Below are 23151 nucleotides of genomic sequence, written 5' to 3'. Positions count from 1 at the left end.
ATGCAAACTGGTCCGATCTGATCCGGTCCTAGAAAATATAAAATCAAGACCGAACCGGTTATAACCGATTTTTAAAATGAAGGAACTGGATTCGAGCCGATTTTCCAATTCTCTAATTTATTTTTACAACCCTAATGATATATATTATTATGTTTTTTTACTATTATTTTATAACTGGCGCGTGTACTCTAACTAGTATTGTTAGAGGAAAATTACCAAAGGTATCTAATTAGTTTCTTAAAGTACAAGTTTACTTTTATAAAAAGTGAAAAATTAAGGCTGCGTTCGGATGTTGAGTTGAGTTGAATTGAGTTAAGTTCTTTATAAATAGTAGTGAGTTGAGATAGTAGAATGAGTTTTGAGGAGTCCATCTAAGATGAGTTTAAATGTATTTGAATATTAAGATGAATTTAGATGTATTTATGAGAAGTTGAAAAAGGTTGAGTCCCATGTATAAAGAAGTGTTGAATTGAAAAAGGTTGTGGGTCCCACGTGTAAAAAGATTTTGAGTTGAGATGAGTTTAGTAATTTGAGAGTTAGGTGTTTATATGTTAGACTTAATTTAAAATTAAATTGAACTGAGTTGCACTCAGATGAGTTTAACAACCAAACGGAACCTAATACTTCGATTGCAAAACTGACATTTGAACTCCATACGTAATTGCAAATTTCTTAAAATCCAAGTACTAATTTTGCAAAAAATTAAAAAACTAATACTTCAATTGCAAAAGGACGAAAACTCAAGTACTGCTTTTGCAATTAACTCTAAAATTAATTTATTTAAGAGTGTGAATCATAAATTTTTGTTCTTACAAGATATGGAAATGTGTGAATTAGATCAGGTTAAATAATTAGGTGAATGCAATACATTTATTAATCGGCTCGACACTACCAATGTATATTAAACGAGTTATGTAGATCATGTAGCGCTGAGCTATGTCAAATATTAAGAAATTTGACATATTTAATTAAATCATAACTTTGATATATGAATATTAGAATCCTAAAGATAATTTCACATGATATAATTTATCCTGTAAAAGACATTCCTCTACACACGGTCCTTCTTTCACCACATGAAAGTAAGGTTTTCTCACTACTAAGTTTTCCTTTGAAAACTTAAGAGGTTTTCTTCTCTTGGACTCTAGTCCGTGGAGATTGGGAGGATGGATGGTGACTTGTCACTGCTTTTGTGAGGGACTGAAGTTGACAAAAGAAGAACAGTAGGAGATAGAGGTTAGTACTGAAGAAGTTTCATTGACTTTATCGAAGAGTAAACTGTGTATTATAGTTTGTTTAATAGCTAATAAGGAGACAAACAAAGGGGCCCTCATGAATACTTTGAATAAAGTATGGCACGTAGAGGGACAAGTAGCCTTCAAAGAGGTGGGGAGAAACAAGTTTCTAGTTGAATTTAAGAGGAGAACAGATAAAACAAGAATCTTGAATGGGCATCCATGGTCCTTTGATAAAAGTTTGTTGTGCATACAAGATTGTGAAGGGGCAAAGTCTGTAAAGGAAATGCAATTTCGATAGGAGCCTTTTTGGATTCAATGTCATGACATGCCATTTGCAGGTATGTTTGAAAGTATGGGAGAGAAACTGGAAAGTTCTATGGGAAAAGTCCTGATGGTGGATACAGATGGGAGATTCATATCTCTGGAGGGATCAAAGTACTGGATACATTTTAAATATGAAAGGATGCCCAACTTTTGCTATCACTGTGGCATGATCAAGCATGGTGCAGGAAGATGTGAAAAGGTAGAGATGGGGAAGAATGATGTGGATAGCTTCAGTCAGCAGTATGGTGCATGGTTGGGGGCAAGTAGTAAAAACATAGGTCAGAATCAAGTCCCTATAGGAAAGGAGCAGGGTGCTGGAGGATCATCGGAGAGTGGCCGAAGGGTGTGTTCAAGCGAGTCTAAGATTGATGGTGGACAAGATGGAAAGGATTTGAAAGAAGCGAAAAATCAGGAAGGCCTTCCATTAAATCCCACGAATAGGAGAATCAACCAGATTTTGGGGTCTAATTTTGTTAACAATATATTCTCTTTCAGTGCGAGGATTTTGACCTTGAATCTAAGGCAGCTGGTTTACACGATATTGCAGCAGCTACTCACAAGGCAACTATTTCTTCTAATCAAGACCAACAAGGCACTAATATCATTAATGATGGAGTACTGGTAACAGATCAACTAGAGGCATCCTCTGACCAAATACCCTTGGCTGCCATGCAGGATATTATGTCCAAAGATGGAAAGAAGGGGCCTCGTAAAGACACTAGTTGGAAGAGGAGGGCATGTGCATGTAGAACTATTTTTAGCAGTCAGGTGCATGAGATAGATAAGGATCTAGAAATGTTTGAACAATCTGTTAAAAGAAAGGCTCTGGTGCTTCAGGAGGGAGGTAGAGAAAAGAGAACTAAACTGAACCTAAGAGATGAGGAGAGTGAAGATTTAATAATGGCAGAGGCTGCTAAGCAGCCCTGCCAATCCCCATGATTCTACTTAGTTGGAACTGTCGAGGGCTTGGGAATCCTCGAACAGTTCATGAGTTTCAACTTTTGGTGAAGGAGAATGGCCCAAAAATAATTTTTCTATCGGAAACTAAATGTAGGAGAGAAAGGATGGAAAGAATTAGAAACAGATTGAGTTTTGGAGGTAGTTTCGTGGTAGACTGTATAGGAAGAAGTGGAGGACTGACCATGATGTGGAAATCTGAAATACAAGCTGAATTATTCTCTTACTCTCAGAGCCATATATCAGTGTCTATTAGCTTTGATAATGGTGATCAAAAAGTGAGGGACAAGTAGCTTGGTTATGCTGTGAGGATTTTAATGAGCTGCTTACTAATGATGAGCAATATGGTGGAGTTAGCATATCTTTTTCTCAAATGGAAAAGTTTAGAGAGGCTCTTGATGCATGTAAACTCAGTGATTTGGGGTATGAAGGGTCTAAATTCACTTGGAATAACAAAAGGGAATGGGATGCATTTACAAAAGAAAAGTTGGATTGTGCTTTTGATAATTATCCCTGGCAGGTGCTCTTTAGCCACACAAGAGTGCAAGTGCTTCCAATTCTACAATATGATCACTTCCCTCTTTTAATTTCTGGTGAGAATGGTGAAGAAATGATTAAAAGATCATAGAAGATTTTTCGTTATGAGGCCAGTTGGTCTAAACAACTGGATCACAGGACATAATACAAAGGGTTTGGGTGTCTAGCATGAGAAGAGAGAAATCTATGTTCAGCTTATAGGAAAATCTGACAAGATGCAGATCCAAGTTAAAAGTCTGGTCTAAGACTAGGGGGGAGAGTAAGAAAATATTAAATGCTAAGAGAAACATGATTCAAGAACTTCAGAGGATAAACAAAGGTGATTTCAATGCTACTATTAAAGATCTGCAGGAAGAAGTCAATTTCTTAATGGAGGAAGAGGAAACAAAATGGAGATAAATATCTAAGTAGTTATGGTTAGAAGAAGGGGACAAAAACTATAAATTTTTTCATAGATGTGCTACACAAAGGAGGCATTCAAATGAGAAAACGAAGATTGAGAATGACAGAAGCCAGAATGCTGGAAATCAAGAGGACATTAGTCAGTTATTCCTGGAATATTATCAGAATTTGTTCAAGTCATCCACTCCTCGAGACATTGATACAGCTCTGGGTGACATTGAACCAATGGTTACCTCTACGATAAATAGGCAGCTGGTAATGGATTGCAACTTCGAGGAAGTGAAAAAGGCTGTATTTGAGATGGACCCTATTAGTTCTCCAGGTCCTTATGGGTTCTCAGTAGGGTTCTACCAAGACAACTGGTCTGTTGTGGGGGCTGAGGTGTTTTTGGCAGTGAAAGAGTTCTTACCTTCCAATAAAGGGTTGAATGGTATTAATGAGACCTTCATTGTACTGATCCCAAAGAAGAAAAAACCACAATTGGTATCCGAATATAGACCTATAAGCATGTGCAATGTCATCTATAAAATTGTCTCCAAAGTCTTGGCAAATAGGCTAAAATAGATTATGCCTCTTATGATTTCTCATTCCCAGAGTGCTTTTGTCCCATGTTGATTAATCTTAGACAATATCATCATTGTTTATGAAGCCATGCACTATATGCAACATAAAATGAGGAGTAAAAAGGAAGGGTATATGGCTCTAAAATTGGACATGAGCAAGGCATACGACAGAATAAAGTGAGAGTTTTTGGCTATTATTTTAAAGAAAATGGGATTTGAAGAGAAATGAATTGGCTTGATCATGAATTGTGTAGAAATAGTGAGCTACTCCTTATTGATTAATCGTGTTCTTTAGAAAAGTTTTCAGCCTTCAAGAGGGTTAAGACAATGGGATCATCTATCGTCTTATCTATTCATTCTTTGTTCTAAGGTGCTTGGCAAGTTGCTGGATAAAGCTAAGGAGAAGGGACTCATCTCTGGGTTTCGTTTTGCTTGAAGCTCTTTATTAGTTAACCATCTCTTTTTTGCAGATGATAGTTTGCTATTTTGCAAAGCAAATGCATTGGAGTGGAACATATTGTATAGATTGTTGAGCTTGTATGAAAAAGCATTTGGGCAAAGGCTCAATTTAGATAAAACAACTATTTATTTTAGCAAGAACACAAGACAAGATACTAAAGATGCAATTCTGTCAGGAGTAAGTTTGAGGGAGGCTAGATCTTATGAGAAATATCCAGGCCTTCCTTCCTATGTGGGCAGACAAAAATTGACAGCTTTCATATCTATTTTGGATTCCATTAAAAACAGAATGTGCAATTGGAAAGTTAATTTTTTATCTCAGGCAGGGAATGAGGTGATGTTGAAGTCCATAGTACAAGCTATTCCCACCTACTGTATGAGTAGCTTTAAACTTCCTAAGGCAGTTTTATCTGCTATTAATAAGCTTATGAAAAAGTTTTGGTGGGGGAGTAGAGATGAGAGGATCAAAACTCAGTGGAGTCCTTGGAAGCAAATGGGAAAACCAAAAGGGGAAGGAAGACTGGGTTATGGAGATTTTGAGGAGTTTAATCTAGCTCTACTTGCAAAACAAGGATGGAGAGCCATTCAACAACCATTATCCCTAGCAGCTCGAGTCCTTAAAGCCAAGTATTTTTATAGAACTGATTTTCTAAATGCAAAGGTTGGAAGCAATGCTTTATTTTGTGGAGGAGTTTTATGGAAGCAAAGGCAATTTTAAAAGAGGGTCTAATTTGGAGAATTAGCAATGGTGAATCAGTGAACATATGGACAGACAAGTGGCTCCCTCGACCTTCCACTTACAAGGTACAATCTCCTCAACACGAGGTCTGTGCTGGTAGGAAAGTGGCTGCTCTCATTGACAAGCAAGCAGGAATATGGGATATAGCTATTCTGAGAGAGGCTTTTGTTGAAGAAGTGAACATAATCAGTAGAATACCAGTCAATGTGAGTAATGCCCAAGACAAATTAATATGGAAGTGCACAACTGAAGGAAAGTTCACTGTCAAAAGTGCTTACTATTTAGCAGGGGAGATGTCAGCAAAACAACAGGGCCAGTCATCTCAAAGTGGTCAAAAGAATGATTTCTGGAAAGATTTATTGAAGTTAATGGTGCCTAAGGCCACAAGTATGCTAATTTAGAGAGCTTGCCATGAATCTTTGCCAACAAATCAGAATTTAGCTTAAAAAAGAATTATTGAATTCCCTATGTGTCCAATATGTAAGCTTGCACAAGAATCAATGACACACGCCCTCTGGTCATGTATCTCTACTCAAGATGTGTGGGTAGCAAGTTTAAAGAGTTTGTAGAAAATGAAGGTGATGGAGACCCCTTTCAAGGATTTGGTCATGGAACTAAAGTCTGAACTAGTTGCATTTGATATGGCTGTTTTTGCATAAACTATATACCAATTGTGGAACATAAGGAATAGTTATATCTTTGAAGGTAAGTTCTTGGAACCAAATTCAATTGTGCAATCTGCTATACTTAAAGTGTTTGATTTCCAAGCTGCAAATCAGAAAACAATTGGAGAAGGGGTGACAGTAAATCAAAATCATCCTCAGTGGACTGCTCTTCCTTCACAAGTGTACAAAGCCAATTGGGATGCTTCAGTGAATCGATTAAACTGTAGAATTGGAATTGGGGTCATCATTAGAGATTGGTTTGGTAATGTGGTGGCTACTCTTAGATCTCAATGGGGACTCTTCCTAGATCCAGCTATGGCAGAGGCAGTAGGGGCAATTAAAACAATTATTTTTTGTCAAGAGTTACATTTGTCCAGAATCATACTTGAAGATGCAAAAATAGTAATTGATGATATCAACAATGACTCAGGCAAGTGGACTTCAATAGGGATGATCATCCAGGATATTCGTAATAAACTTGGTATGATGCACCAGTGGTCAGTTAAGCATGTCTCAAGGAATTGTAATAATGTTGCTCATTTATTAGCTAATGATGCACTTAAACTCTCTTAGGAGAGCATTGTATTGGAGGGTATTCCTCCTTGTATCCAAGCTTTGATGCTTTAAGATGAATATGAATTGATATTCTTCTTTTTCAAAAAAAAAAAAAAATTATCCTGTATTTCCCAACAGTAACATATTCTGAAAGGAAAAAGATCCTGCTGTCTGTCTGTCTCCTCGAAAACTCCAATGTCACTTCAGAACCACAGCTGCGTTTCTCAGAGCCAGATACCTTTGCACGTAATCATTAGGAAGGGATCTTATGAGCTTGAAAACTTCAGCATTTGCATATCGGAGATTGGTCCTGGGATCATAGTAAGGCGCCTACATGAAACAGAGTAATTACTTACTTACTGCACCAAATAAAGTGGTAATATACCCAGAACAGAAAAAATGGAATTCAAACACTTGAGGATTTCCATATTGTTTCCCATAGCACTCTTCCTTAACCATTCCTGCTCCTTTTGTAATCTATTTGGCACAAAGAAAACCACAACTTCTAGTGCCTTCAGAATAACAAGCAACATATATGAAGGGCTGGAGGGGTAGAGCTGACTAATACATCCAATTTAACTCAGCAACCTAACAAGCAGCGTATTAGTACTAGCTTAGGAGACATTAGATTATGTAAAGAACGATCCCAAGTCCAATGATTCACGGGTGTAAAGAAAAACCTGAAGTCAAAATGGATGGGAGGAGCAAGAGGTACATCTCTTATTGTTGATCAAAAAGAGAGAGAGCTAAAATAATGGAACTGAATTTGGCAGAAGAAATTAATTATTAATATCTAGATCCAAATAACCATATAGGTAAATCTCCCTTACAGTGGGATCAAACAGAATATTCAAGTGGAAGATGCCTAACCAAATCATTTTTTATTTTTTATTTTTTTTATAATTGCCTAACCAAATCAAATATGAGAGCCACATACCTCATATCCGGTCACATCACAGATTCTCTTGCATGGATGCATAGAAGGAGGTGACTCGATATTAACATCTGCAGAATGGAAGACAGCAAGGAGTCGAGACTCAAGCCAAAAGAAATCATAGGCAAAATAAGCATGTGAGTGTAATCTCTAGAATCCACAAGTTACAGCAAGATGCAACTCTCAATGCACAGGATCCGTGAATCATTACTTTACAGCTTCAATCGTTTTGCTCTTAAAGCATTAAAATTCACGTGTAAATCATGCGCCTCCAAAAGAAAACCTTGAGAAAACTGTAACAACCTCATTATAATGTAAATACAGAGACTCAAAAACCATGTTGACAACTCAAATTCAACCAAAACCACAATTGGTATGGTGTGATTAACCTTTCATTGATTCTCTAGTTGAACCAACAACCACATGCTTCACGCGAATTATAACACATTATCTACTTCACCACCTATATTGTACTGATTCATAATCAATTTCAGACAGTAAAAACTGAAAACATAGCAGGGAACTTTTGTGTGAAGCACAAATCTGTTAAGCTCTAAAATTTGTCCCACCTTCTTTCAGTTCAATCCACTAAACAAATTCATGAATCCACTCTTTCCATCTTGTCTCCAGCAAGAAATTTATGCACAATTTTACCAATCACACAGGCTTACAATTTACTGTCAAATTAGAAACATATTCTTTTCAACACTATAAGCAAACACAACTTTACTTGCTCTTCAGAACATTCTCAACATTCTTTCTAGTAATTCATAATGTGATATTCTGGCATTTAAGGAAAACTGTAAAGGAAAATGCTATTTAGCCCACTCAAAGTTACCGCTCGAATATTTTAATTTTTTATTTTTATTAATGATTAAGGAAGTGACTATTAGTAAAGCTGCATATTTTTTTAATTTTTTCTTGATAGTTAAGGATGTTAAAAAAAATACTTAAAAGAAAATGACTAAAAAAATAATAACTCAAAATACACTAGGGGGCACACCCAGCAGTACAAGCTGGGCAGCCCCCTAGCATTGTCCAAACTGTAAAAGGGTTCCAAGAACTTGCATGTGGGTTCATCAGGAGGGTAATTCTGGTAATTCTCAGCCTGAAGGATCTGCTTGAGATGTTTCCAGTGCCTGCTTCTGGATTGGCTTTTTGGGTACTTCTCATACATTTGAATCCGTTTGAAACTGAGGTGGGTTGGCAACACAATCTCTGCCTCCACCACTTCCTGTTCCATCTTCTTCTTCTTCTGCATATCAACCAAACCAAACCGAAATCATCAATTTTCATTAATAATAGAACGACCTGAGTTTGTTGTTTGAAAAATAGAAAATTATCTGAATTTGGGAGCTCAAACTTTAATGAATAATCTAGAGAGAGAGAGAGAGAGAGTTGAAATGATCAAATCTATAGGAAGGTCATCTGACTGAGGATTTTACACTTCAGCTAAAACAGTAGACATATTTTGAACAGATCAAAGTAAAAGCCAGTCAAGCAACAAGATGATGTGCTTATTTCTCACACATTTTTCTACAGTTCACTCCTTGTATTTTGAACTGCACATGTATTAATGCCATCTTGTATTTAAAGCTTCAAGCCTGAAATCTCAGCAAGGAAGCTCCTTATGGCACAATGTCTGTCTTCCTTAAAAGTTTTTTTTTTTTTTATAAGTAAACAAATTTTATTGATCAAAGAATTAGGCAAAGCCCAATACAAATACAAGAAGCCTATATGCCCTAATTAAGAGGGCGCAAAAGAGATAAGAAAGTCATGTAGGCCCATGCCGTTGAAACAGCAATGGCCCAAGTAGATAAAGTGCTGTAAAATAAAGCTATAAGTTCCCCTAGTGATCTCTCTTTGTCCTCGAATGTCCTCACATTGCGCTCCTTCCTTAAACTTCTTCGCCATCAATAACTGTGCTCCGTCCCCATTTTAATCTCTCTTTATTCCCAGCTCATAACTCAGTTTATAACAACTCATCTATTTTTCTTCCAACTCCAAATTAGAAGTTAAAAAAAGGAATTTGCGAAGAAAATATGTTAGATTGGTTTGGAATATGATTGCTGAAACCAATTCTCTATAGTCTCTACTTCTCCCATCTTTATAAATGATTGCACTGCGAGATTTCCAGATCTGGATACATCTTCATATTCTTCTTATTGCACCTTAGATTTTTCTTTTGTTTTCTTCTTTTTGAAGTCTTAAATCTGTATGCAGAAGCTTTAACCTTTCTGTGTGATTTTATACTCTTTTAGTTTTTATACAGATATTTGTGTAATATTCCACATTAGTATGGCTTACGCAAACCATAAGAGTCCCAGTAATAACACAATGCTAGTTATCAAGTATTACTTCTAATTTGTTAATATTATTTTTGCTCTTTTAGAGGCTTAGGGATCAGCTATCTGAGAGATTAATAATTATGGGTGGCAAGCTCAACGATTAGTCTCTTTTCAATTGAAACCATTATGGAGATCAGGCTTATCAAAACCCACATTCCAAAGGCATAACTAAGCAAGTTACACATGAAAATCAGGTCACCAAGTTTCATTCAGAACTTCTATCAAACAATCAAACGTATCTAAACTAATTGCAATGACCAAGAAAATCTAAGGCCTCTCAGTTCTTTAAAAAAGAGGAATCTACAGATCATATAAACTACTCAGTGTTCCTATAAAAAAAATATATAAACTACTCAGTGTGATAGGATCGCATCATTTCTTCTATTATTTTTATCCCATTATTTCTCCTATACAAGGTCTCCCTAATATTTACAATTAGGTATTATACTGTAGCAATTTCGTATTTTCTTACCTAAAATATGCTGAAAGCCCTTGTGCAAAAGGGTGTAGATGCCGTATGGCAAAATCACGAAGCACAAACACTATTTTTTTGAAGCGATATACGGAGGCCTGTTCCCCCGCCCCTTGCCGGAAGTGATCAACTCTCCCTCTTACTCTTCACTTTGCTTTAATTTTCCTGCTTTCGGTCCGATAGGAAATGTGGGTTTCTCTCAACTGGTATCTGCGCTGTGCGAGGTGAAACAGTGCACGGTGGTGCAGCGTGCGGTGTACTGGGAATAAAGGTGCAGCAAAGGAACTGTGTTACCGTGGGAAGCCAAGGGGGACGAAGTCGGTGGTGCAAGTGGTGCCGCGTCTGATCTTCGGATCCGAGAAGCGTCGGTACGGGAGCGTCGGAACAGCTCACACCAGGTTTGGGCTCTCCTATCACATTTAAAAGATAACTTTCTGTTTGGGTGTGTGAAGAGGTAACTCTAATTCGGTTTAGGTATGCCGTGATTCGGTTTTGGAGCTACAATAGGAATGCGAATCATTCCGGTTCAGAAACAAGTTTCCGTACGGATGAAAATGGAAATTTTGGATATTTTGACTATTTTAAAATTTTATGAATAATAATAAAATAATTAAAATGTTGAGAAATAAAAAAAAAATGAATAAAAAGAAAAATTATATTTGAAGGTCATTACACCACATATGTGACATAGTTTGACCTGGAAGATAAATTTATTTGAATTTTATAAATCAAATTATGTCATGTGAATGTCAGATGGTGTGTGGTGTAAATGTCTTCAAACAACACTACTTAAATAAAAATATTATAAAATTAAAAAATTGTTTGAATATTATTTTTATTTTGAAGTTTGAAAAGGTTATATTGATTTTTGTATTTTATTTTTAAGATTGTAAAATTATAATGATTAGATAATGACTAGATGAAAAAAGTTGAATATTTGAAATTAAAAAATATTTTATGTTTAAGTGATGTTTGAAAAGTAAATTATGAGAAGTTTTAAGAAGTTCACATCTCATCTCATTATCCACTCGTACTTGTAAATTGCGCGAACCGATAGACAGTGACACTTCTATTTTACTTCGTAATAAAATATTAATTTTTCTGAATTCTAATACACCAAAAATAAGCAATAGTACGATGGAAAATCAAATATAAGAAAGTGCTACAACTACAAAAAAGATTCTACAAAAATAAATTCAAAACTGACATAACTTTATATGAGATATTATATTTATTTTATAATAAAAATAATTTTGTAATCTAAAGTATCATATCAAACTATGTTAATTTGTGGTTTATTTTTGTGAAATCTTTTTGTGTTAAAGCATTTATCAAAATATAATAGAAAATGAGTTAGATAAGACATAGGGGAAAAGATTTGTGAGGGTTATATTTTATTTATTGAAGTGTAATTGAATACAAAGTATTGGTTTCTATTTATATAATAGATAGAACAATTGGGAGACCAAGCAGCTAAGGCAAGTGGGACATAGCTAAGGCAAGTGGGACAAGTGGGACATAGCTAAGGCAAGTGGGACATAGGGGGGTGAGTGATTTGGGTGTAAGCTATCCAAACTTCCTATGTTTTTCCTTGACGAAGGAGAGCTAGGAGTCCTTGGTCCAGGGAATTGTTGGGTGGTTCAGTGGTGGTGAGAGAGACTTGAGAGGTCGATTCAGTGGTTCGAGATGGTACTTAGAATCTTGGTTCTAGTGATTTACATATCTTCTTAAATCGTTGTGCTTCCACCACCCTAAACAGAACATCATCACAAATTATCATCTCTGCAATTGTCATTCATACCTATTCTAGAACAAACTTATGTGAGTTGTCATGTCACTTATATTGTTATCTGCCTCATGACTCGCAAATTGTTGATCCATGGGTCTGATTTTATTAGGATTTTTCCTACAAACACCAACATAATGCAACATACTTAATGTACGATGTTTTTTGGGGAAGTCTTGTGGCAATAATTACACCCTGTATTTGGGTCACTTAATGAACATCCATCTATTTTTATAAAATGTTTCCACACCGCTGAAGGGTCCTTACTTGCATTCTTTTTGGAAGGGAGACTGGTGTTACTACTACTAGACAAGTTAATGTCTGAAGCTAAAGGAGTAGTAATCTTATCGTCTCTTAAATTTGTAGGAATGTCACTTTTGAAGCAATCCATGGTATGAACTGACATATAATTATCATATAAAAACATGAGAAAATATAATAATTCGGCATGAGCATGCATTATCTAAGATTATGTGCCTAGAACCTAACTGAATAAATACTAGCAAAACACAATGGTTAATGACAGAAAAATGTTTCAGCCAATGTGTAAGTACAGGAAAATATATAATATCTCACTACAGGAGTCAAGTTAATTTTGGGACATTGTCTGATATGATTTGTGAAGATCTGTACGTAGATCAAAACTTGTAAGCAAAATAGTGAAAGTAACTACAAGATCTGTAAATGCATATCAGTTTTGGTTCCACAACCAATCAAGTTAATTTAGGAATTGATGATCACGATGTGATTGCTTTAGCCAAAATTCGATATTAAACAAACAAGCAAACAAATTAAAGCCGGCAATAAGAACATGATGTTACCGGGAAAATAGTACTAAACATTAATATTTATGGTCCTATTTGTTAAAACTTCAATCATCATGCAAATCCTATTTGTTCACAAATGAAATCTTATTTACAGTTTTATATTTTTACTGATGTATAAGACCATGAATGGAATGGTGCAAGTCACCATTTTCAGTTCAATTTAATCCCTTTTTTAATTTATATTTATAAACAAAGTTTAGGCAGTTAAAATGGCCCAGAAGGAATACAAATTAATTATGATCCACCCTGCATAATGATTTATTTCATGTTAGATATAAATCATTAAACTTTTAATAAATCAACTTGTGGGGACTTGAAGTTGAAGCTAAAGCATGTCCTAGGATGTTTTGTTCCGTGACCCTCAGATTCTAGGTGGGAGGAAATGACTGAAAATACCAATAATATAAAATGCTTAATAACTTATCACGACAATAATGCCCTTACCTTTTGCACAAAGCCTTTAGACACTTGGTGCTAGGATAAGGTTCATCACTTACATCTAGGCAGAGTTTTCAGTTCACACAAGTGGACAAGGAGGTTTTGTTTCCTAGCTTGCACAAGGTTTTCAGTTCTAGGTGTGCAATTTTGATGCTTAGTGCTTACTAGTCTGAAACTCATAAAGGAAAAGGGAAAGCCTTGAAAACAAAATGGTAAATGTTTGTATATTGAGTAGATAAAACATAGTCGTTTGAATTAGTAGTGGCAAAAGTGGGAGACAAAAGTTTTCAGAAGGGAATAAAGTTGGACTTTCCAAGATTTGGAGGCAAGAACCCATCTGCTTGGATTTATAGGGCCAACCAATATTTCCTTTATCACCAAGTACCAGCTGGGTAAAGAATCTTTCTTGCATCTTTCCATTTGGATGATGAGGCTTTGATTTGGTTCCAAGATGCAAGTGAGGCTGAAACTTTTCACTTGTGGGAAGAGTTTACTCAAGTTGTGCAAGTGAGGTTTGGATCTTCTGCATATGATGATCCAATTGAGGCGCTTACAAGATTGAGGCAAGTAAGTTCTGTTACTTCTTACAAAGTTGAGTTTGAGTCGTTGTCTAATCGAATAAAGGGAATTCCAGAAAAGAATAAATTGAGTTGTTTTTTAAGTAGCCTACGCGATGAAGTTAGACTACCTATGAGGATGATGAATCCCACAACCTTAAATGATGCTTTGGGATTGGCCAAAATTCAATAGTAATACATATAGAGTACGAGGAAGTCTTGGAAAAGTGGTTCTGTGGAATCTAATCAGAGCAGTTCTGAGTGGGGAGGATCTAAGAGTAGTCCTATGGGGTCCATCTTAGGTACACCTAAGTCCTTGCCTACTACAAAGTTGCCTTATCAAAAAGTATCTAAGGAAAGTGGCATCAGGGTCATAAGTGTGTGAAACCACGGCTATATTTGATAGATGATATGAGAATTTTTAACAGTTCTAGTAGTAAAGTAATTAATGGTGAAACAGTGATTGAGAATGTAGTGGAGGAAATAGAGGGATATGGCAATATTGCTTCTATTTCTTTGTAGGCCATGGTGGGAACTCCTAACCCTAAAACTATGAGGGTAGTGAGTTATATTAATAAAAGAAGGGTGGTAATACTGATTAACACTAGCAGTACCCATAACTTTGTGGATACTATAATAGTGTCTAAATGTGGCTTGTCTTTTAAAATGGATCATCTGATTTAGGTGCGAGTAGCAAATGGGGATATGTTTAGTAAAGAGAAGACTTCTGATGTTGTTGTGAATGTACAAGGCACTATTTTTACAGTGAGATTTTTTGCATTAGACCTCAGGGGTTGTGATGTTGTATTGGGAATCCAATGTCTGTTGTCCTTTGGTATAGTACTTTGGGACTTTGCAAAATTAAAGATGGACTCTTCATATGAAGTTAGGCCAGTTTCTTTGAAGGACCTTATACAGACTGTTGTGTTAGTTGATGATAAAGAATTTTCCAATCTTGCAAATGTGGAGTCAAAAGGGTTTTGGTTGCAGCTTATATCTTCTAAGGATAGTGTAGTTGGGACTGAAGTGCAACAGGAGATTTTTGAGTTGTTGCAAAAGCACACTAAGATGTTTTATGAACCTAATTGTTGCCAAGATGAATAACACAATAGGGGGTAAATTGGATTGTATTTAAAAATCTACAATTATAAATTAAATACACAATATAAAATATGAACAAAATATGAAATACCTGTAAGGCTGTAAATAAAAAGAGTAAGGGTAAGATGAATAAATTCAGTATTTTAACGAGATTCACCCCACTGCCTACGTCCTTACCTCAAGTTACCCATTGAGGATTTTCAAATTTAATATCCAATCTCTTTCAGGTAGTAATAGAAACCTGTTACACCTTTGAGTAGTATCGCTATAAAGAATCCATATAGAACACCATCTACACTTGCAATCACCTTACACGTGGTGATTCAACGTCTATTTTCTGTGTAGAACACCTTCTACACGTACAAGGGTTATACACACCATTTTACTAATACAAGAGCTGATAGTGAGTAAGTTATCAAAAAACACTCCTCAATGAGTGAAGTAAAAACAATACAGCGCAAACTATATCTCTCTTAAAATGAACAAAGGTTAAGGCTCAATGCTTAGAGAAGAGAGATTGAAAGCTTTGAATGAATGTTGTATGCTCTTGTTGTTGTATATATTGTTATGAATTTAAAGAACTCAAATGAGCTATTTATACATTTCATTTTCAAATTTAAAAAGATTCACATGTTAAAGATAATATCATTCATTTTTCAAAATTTTTAAATTAAAGTTTTACTTTCTTGAAATTGTCAAAAACAACATTATTCATTTTTCAAAATATTCAAATCAAAATTTTACTTTTCGCAATTGTCAAAGAAAACATCATTCACTTTTCAAAATATTCAAACAAAATCATTTACCTTTTTCAAATGTCAAAAAGTGCATCAATCACTTTTGAAAAGTTTTAAACAAAACATGAACATGTGAAGATGATAATCAATCATCTTACACAAATTCAAAATTCAAATTATTAATATTCAAATATGTCATGCACATTTGAAAAATACAATTTGATATTTTATGAGAAAATATTCATTTTAAGCCTTAATCCAATTTCGAATTTTATCAAGAGATGTACAAAATTACTCTAAGAGCTTCATTTGCGAACTTGTTCCCTTCCTTACTCATGCTGGGTTTATTGATGTGATTGGTTTCATTGTGTAGACAACTTGAATTTGAAATTCTTTTATGTTTGAATTCATTTGTTATCATCAAAATCCATAAATAGATATGTAATTATATGAAACTTGAAACATTGGGTTCAACAATCTATCCCTTTTTTATGATGACGAATACCTAGTAGAACTCTGAAGCCTGTATTTATACTTAAGTTCCCCCTGAGAATGTGCGTTAGTTTTTCAAGCAATAGATAAACATAATTCTAATTTCATATAACAAGCTTAACAAATAAAGCATTGCAAAGAACATGTTAATGTTTTAATCTAAAACTTTTCCCCCTTTTGGCATCATTAAGAAGGAACAACAATAAGCAATATCAATGGACTGATGAAAACGATGCAAAAATATAGAAAGTTGAATAATTGGAGCTGCCAGAGTCCCGACAAGTGCTGCCTTGAGCCCCGCTCGGGTCCCGACAAATGCTGTAAAGCTAGAGCCACCTGGGTCCGCAAAGATAGTGAGGCAAAGCCTCGAGCCCTGCCCGAGTCCCACCTGGATTAACTCTATCAACTTTTGTAGAGATTTGAATGCTTTGGGTTTCTATTTAAAAAGACCATTTCACCCTCAAAATACTCACAGAACAATTTCTCATTTTGCTCATTGACCTAGTTTCTTGTTTATCCAAAACAATAGCATGGCCGAGCAACATTCCTCCAATAATGTTTCAGATTTGAATCAGGAACCATTTACGCCCCAACTACTAATTTACTCTCCTGAGGCCGTCAACACCATGATAGGAGCATATATGCATTTTTCTAGTAAAATTAATGGTGAGGTTGTTGCAGGATCGGGAATACTTAGTGCTCAATATGTTGCCTCTATTACGACCATGTCTCAGAGGTTATTGGCAAGGGTGAGTGAGGTTGATCGGCTTATCAATAAAATATTTGAGTTGTATCAAAGGTTTGCTAATAAAAATATAAATAATAAAATATTAAAACAAGAAAACAAAGAGTTGAAAAAATTTGTAGACTGGTACAATCATGACCTACAACCACAAATGGAGGAGCTATAACGAGAGAGAGTACAAATTCAAAGTTAACATCAGCAGTTAACAGCAAAGATTCAGCGTTTACGAGAAGAATAGGGACAGTTTGCAGTTAATCTCGCTAGCTTAGCTAAATAAAATATGCATCCAACATATCTTGTAATCTTGACTAAGTTTTGAAGAATTGATAACTTGTCTTGTTCTCATTTCCATCTCTATAAAATTAGTCTTTAATTTCATCTAATTCGCATCAAATCTTCTCTGCTCTCTGTAATCCATCTGCATTCTCACTTTTTAAGCTTTTTCCCTTTTTTCTTTTAATGGCTCAGCAATCTTCTTCCGCCAATCCACTTGTTCACTATATGGGATATTCTGCACCTCACTCACCAGTTATTTCTACATCTACCATAGGTGCCATAATGCAACATGAGAATGATCTAACTAATAAGTTAGATGATGACGCTATTTATGAACTTGTGAGTCTCTGTACTTGATACTCATCATCAATTGTTGCATTTTCCTGACGATTGCAGTCCATAACTCGTGAGGTTGAAAAGCTTAACGAGAAGATTTATGAACTTCAACGACCTATTCATGAGTCTAACAAAAAAACAAGAGACTTAAAGCAGGAGAATAAGAATTTAAAATCCTTACTTGTCTCTTCATTTCGACTTCCTACTCTTTTAGATATGGATAACATGTTAATATATGAAAAACAAGAACGCTTGAAAAATGAGGCTAAAAGTCTCAAATTTTTGTAAGCTATTTGAGATAATAAAATAAAAATGTTTAACAGATATTCATGGCATGCATCATTCATATTTCTCTTCTAATCATGCATAGTCTATCTTCTGGTAGAGGTTTTGTGAAAATGTCTGCCAACTGTTCGTGTGTGCTTGTGAGTTCTTGTACAATATCGCCCTTCTGCACATGATCTTGAAGAAAATGATATCTAATTTGCATCTGAGTAGCTAATTAGATCGAAAGAATTGTGCTTAAGATATCATAATCCTAGGTCAATTGTACCAACAAGATATCTAAGAATGCGCTTAACTACAATCAAATGAGATTCTTTGGTGATGATTAAAACGTGAACATAAACATACACTAAAACATAATATCAGGTCTACTAGTTGTCAAATGTAATAGATTACCAATTATACCTCGATATACCTTTGAGTGAACTGGCTTACTGATTTCATCCTTGTTAAGTTTGGTGGATAGGCTCATTGGTGTTCTAATTTCCTTCGTACTTGATTTGCAATCAGAGTAAAATGTTAAGTTCTCCCATCATACTCATTTCAAATTCTTCCTGCATACTCTTAGGAAAAACTTGGCACATATTTTCATTAGTAGTACCAAATATTATATCATCCACATAAATACTTCGTGAAGGTTCTCTTAGAATTTGTTCCACTGGATGATCTTTTCTGATGTCACCATGTTGGACATCTTAAGTATGCTCTATTGGTTGAGATTGAGACTATCTGGTTTATTTATACCTTCTGTTTCTTCATCAACATATTTCTTAGAGAGTAGAGGATTAGATTCATCAAATACAATTTTACCTATTCCCATGATCTTCCTTTTCGATTTGTCTCCATATGTCACGTGTCCTTCTTCTTTAGATGTAAGATCAATGAATTTAGTCTTGTCTCTTATCATGTGTCTTGAACATCCACTTCCGCTTTCATGAGGAACAACTTTAAGTACCAAACTCTTCTTTGACTTTCATTCTTCTTCTCCTATTTTCAATGTGTACTCATGAGTGGTAAGTGACCCGATGAGTTCATTTACTTCAAGTTTCATGAGGTCTTTACCTTCAAGAATTGCCGTCACTTTTGATTCCCAACATTTTGACAGAGAATTGAGAATTTTTCTTATTATCTCCAAGTTGAAATAAACATTGTCGAGAGCTGTCAAACTGTTTATAATGTTAGTAAAACGAGTGTACATAGTAGAAATATATTTATCATTATTCATTTTAAACATTTCATATTCATGAGTAAGAATATAAATTTTTTAATCCTTGACTTGTGAAGTTCCTTCATAAATAACTTCCAAGTTATCCCAAATTTCATTTGCCGTCTTGCAAGTCATTATTCTATTGAGTTCACTCCCATTGAGAGCATTATATTGGAGATTCATAGCCGTTGAATTCAATGTTGTAATTATATCATTTTTACGATCGAACTATTCTTCTTCTTTTTTGACCTTTACTCCATCAAAAACTTTTGTTGGGATATATGGTTCATTTACAATGCATTTCCAAATTTCTCGACCTTGAGATTGAAAGAAAATTCTCATTCTAGCTTTTCAAAATGTGTAATTGTCTCCGTAAAATAGTGGAGGCTGACTGCTAGATTGACCTTCACCAAATGTAGCTGCAATGTTAGCCATAAGTTCTTAATTCAAAAGATAGTTAATCTTATAAAAGAGTCCCGCTCTGATACCAATTATTGCCCAGATGACTAACACAAGAAGGGGTGAACTGAGTTGTATTTAAAAATCTGCAATCATAAATTAAATACACAATATAAAATATGAATAAAATACGAAACAGCAGAAAATAAAAAGAGTAAGGGTAAAATGAAGTAAACTCAATATTTTAACGAGGTGTAGCCTCACTGCCTACATCCTCGTCTCAAGCCACCCCTTGAGTATTCCTAAATTCACTATCAAATCTCATTTAGGTGGAGATAAAAACTTATTACACCTTTGAGTATTACCGTTACAAAGAATTCATTTAGAACATCCTTTACACTTGCAATCACCTTACACATGGTGATTCAATATATATTCCCTGTGTAGAATATATTCTACTCTTACAATCACCTTACACATGGTGATTTAACTTCTATTCCATGTGTAGAACACGTTCTACACATACAAGGGTTATACACACCCTTTTACTAATACAAGAGCTGATAGTGGGTTGGTTATCAAAAAATACTCTTCAATGAGTGAAATAAAAATAATACAGCGAAATTATATCTCTCTCAAAATGAACAAGGGTTAAGATTCAATACTTAGAGAAGAGAGATTGAAAGTTTTAAATGCATGTTGTATGCTCTTGTTGTTGCATATATTGTTTTGAATTTGAAGAACTCAAATGAGTTATTTATATTCATATGAGATTTTATTTTCAAATTTAAAAAGATTCACATATCAAACACAACATCATTCACTTTTCAAAATATTCAAATCAAAGTTTTACTTTTCGCAATTGTCAAAAACAACATCATTCACTTTGCAAAATATTAAAATCAAAGTTTCACTTTTTGTAATTGTCAAAAACGACATTAATTCACTTTTCAAAATATTCAAATCAAAATCTTACTTTTTGTAATTGTAAAAAATAACATCATTCACTTTTCAAAATATTCAAACAAAATCATTTACCTTTTCCAAATGTCAAAAGAGCATCAATCACTTTTGAAAAGTTTCAAACAAAACATGCATATGTAAAATATGACAATCAATCATCTTTTAAAATTTTAAAATTCAAAATTTTAATCATGTCATGTACATGTGAAAGATGATAATTAATCATCTTACAAAAATTCAAATTTCAAAGTTTTAACATTCAAATATGTCATGCACATGTGAAAAATACAATTTGATGTTTTATGAGAAAATATTAATTTCGTGCCTTAATCCAATTTCAAATTTTATCAATAGATGTACAAAATTACTCTAAAAGCTTCATTTGCGTGCTTGATCTCTTTCTTGCTCATGCTGGATTCATTGATGTGCTTGACTTCATTATGTAGACAACTTGAGTTTAAAATTTCTTTATGCTTGAATTGATTTATTATCATCAAAATCCATATGTAGATATGTAATCATATGGGACTTGAAATATTGGGTTCAACACTATTATTGTGCCTCTCTAAAGGTCTAGAGATCATCAGATATTTTTCAAGAAGGAATCAATGGTAGTAAGTCTTCGAGCCTATAAATTCCTTTACTTTCATAAAATTGAAATTGAAAAGATAGTTGTTGATTGTTGAAATCTGGGTTGATTAGACCTAGTCAATCTCCTTTCTCTTCTCCAATTCTATTAGTCAGACAATCTGATAGCTCATGAAGAATGTGTATTGATTATAGAGTTTTAAAGGATGCCACTGTTAAAGACAAATATCACATTCCAATTGTGGATGAGTTATTATATGAACTGTTTGGTTTCACTATTTTTTCCAAGCTTGACCTCAGGTTAGGTTATCACCAAATTCAAATGAAAGCTGAGGATGTACATAAGATAGCTTTTAGAACACATGAGGGGCATTATGAGTTCCTTGTAATGTCATTTGGACTCTTATGAATGATGTGTTCAAGCCATTTTTGAGACAATTTGTGATAGTATTTTTTTATGATATCCTTGTTTATAGCAAGGATTAGAAGTCTCATCCATCCCATTTGGCCATTGTTTTGGGAATCAATTGTATGTAAAGAAGTCCAAATATCATTTTGCCTGCATTGAGATTGAATATATAGGCCATTTGATTTCTAAAGATGGGGTAAGAGCTGATCTTAAGAAACTTGAGGCTATGTTGAGCTGGCCAATTCCTAAAACTGTCAAGTTTTGTAAGAGGATTTTTTGGATTGACAGGCTATTATAAAAAGTTTATTAAGGGGTATGGTCAGGTAGCAGCACCTTGACTACACTATTGAAGAATGATGCATTTAAGTGGTCTGTTGAAGCAGTTGGTGCATTTTAGCAGTTGAAAGAGGCCGTAACAAGTCCTCCAGTGTTGTCTTTGCCAGATTTTACATAGAAGTTCATGATTGAGTGTGATGCTTATGGTGTAGGGGTGGGAGCAGTTTTAATACAAAATTAGAGGCCAATAGCATTTTTAAGTCAAGCTCTTAATGGCAAGAATCTTATTGTCGACTTATGAAAAAGTTTCATTAGCATTGGTGATAGTTGTTAAAAAATAAAGGCCGTACTTATTGGGAAATGCCTTTATCACTAAAACAGACCATCACAATTTGAAGTACTTGTTGGAGCAGAAGGTGGGGACAACACTCAACAGAAATGGATTTCCACATTATTGGGTTATGAATTTTCCATTGAATATAAAAAAAAGGGTTGAAAATAAGTTGTCTGATACATTATCTAGAGTAGATGTTTCAGAAAAATTTAGCATGCTTTCTGCCATCTCTTTTTCCACTCTAACTTGGCTGGAAGAACTGAAGCAAGCTTATGTACATGATGAAGTGGCGCAACATTAGCTAAGTCTTTTGAAGAATGGCTCACCATCCAATTATGCATTTTCTTTAAGACATGGACTTTTGTTTAAAAATGGAAGAATATATGTGTCAAACTGTTTTGAGTTGAAGCTGAAGATTATACATTTTGTGCATGCTAGCCCTACAACAAGACATTCAGGATTTCAAAAGTCATTACAGCGAGCTATGAATGATTTTTATTGGTCAGGAATGAAGAAGGAAGTTAGACAGTACATCAAAGAATACGATGTTTGTCAAAGAAATAAAGTTGAGAATATTCACCTTACAGGTTTGTTACAACTTTTACTTGTACCGTAGCAGATTTGGACTAACTTGTCCATAGATTTTGTGGAGGGATTGCCATCCTCATAAGGTTACACACGCATTATGATGGTTGTAGACAGACTTTGAAGTAATCACATTTTATAGTATTAAAGCACCCCTTTACAGCTACAGAGGTAGCCTCGTTATTCCTTGATAATGTCTTTAAACTACATGGTATGCCCCAAACCATAGTTTTAGACAGAGGCACTCCTTTTACAAGTTCTTTTCGGAAAGAGCTTTCTAAGTTGCAAGGAGTTACACTTTCATATTCATCTGCTTATCATCTCCAAAGTGTTGGGCAAACTGAAGCTGTGAATAAGTGTTTGGAATACTTTTTGAGAAGTTTTACAAGTGATAGACCGCGGCAGTGGATAGAGTGGTTAACACTGGCTGAGTGGTGGTATAATACCACTTTTCATACCTCAACTATATTAACTCCTTATGAAGCAGTGTATGGCAGGCCTCCAACGAGGTTAAAACAGTATGTGGCATGTGCCAGGGATTATTGTTAATCATGTAGTGGATGATTTGTTAAAATTGAGAGATCATATTTTGACAACTTTGAAATATAACTTGGTTG

General features: G+C 34.8%; 1 protein-coding gene across 2 annotated transcripts; it reads right to left on the bottom strand.

Moving 5' to 3' along the window:
- Positions 1-6402: 6402 nt before the first annotated feature.
- On the bottom strand, positions 6403-10719 carry LOC109012830 (chromatin-remodeling complex subunit ies6). Of its 2 annotated transcripts, XM_018994657.2 has the most exons (5): positions 10488-10615; positions 10194-10358; positions 8442-8628; positions 7377-7444; positions 6403-6769 (listed from the first exon to the last, which is right to left on the bottom strand). In XM_018994657.2, the coding sequence occupies exons 3-5, from the start codon at positions 8614-8616 to the stop codon at positions 6638-6640; spliced, it is 375 nt and encodes a 124-aa protein (XP_018850202.1). In that variant the 5' UTR covers positions 8617-8628; positions 10194-10358; positions 10488-10615; the 3' UTR covers positions 6403-6637. The 2 variants fall into 2 exon arrangements, with proteins under 2 accessions (XP_018850202.1, XP_035545775.1); XM_035689882.1 differs by having other exon boundaries at positions 10194-10719.
- Between the last annotated feature and the right edge of the window lie 12432 nt (positions 10720-23151).

Source organism: Juglans regia, chromosome 4 (assembly GCF_001411555.2).
Source record: "Juglans regia cultivar Chandler chromosome 4, Walnut 2.0, whole genome shotgun sequence".
Taxonomy (NCBI): Eukaryota; Viridiplantae; Streptophyta; class Magnoliopsida; order Fagales; family Juglandaceae; genus Juglans; species Juglans regia.
Note: the sequence above shows the minus strand (reverse complement) of the source record. Positions and strands in the feature narration are given on the sequence as shown.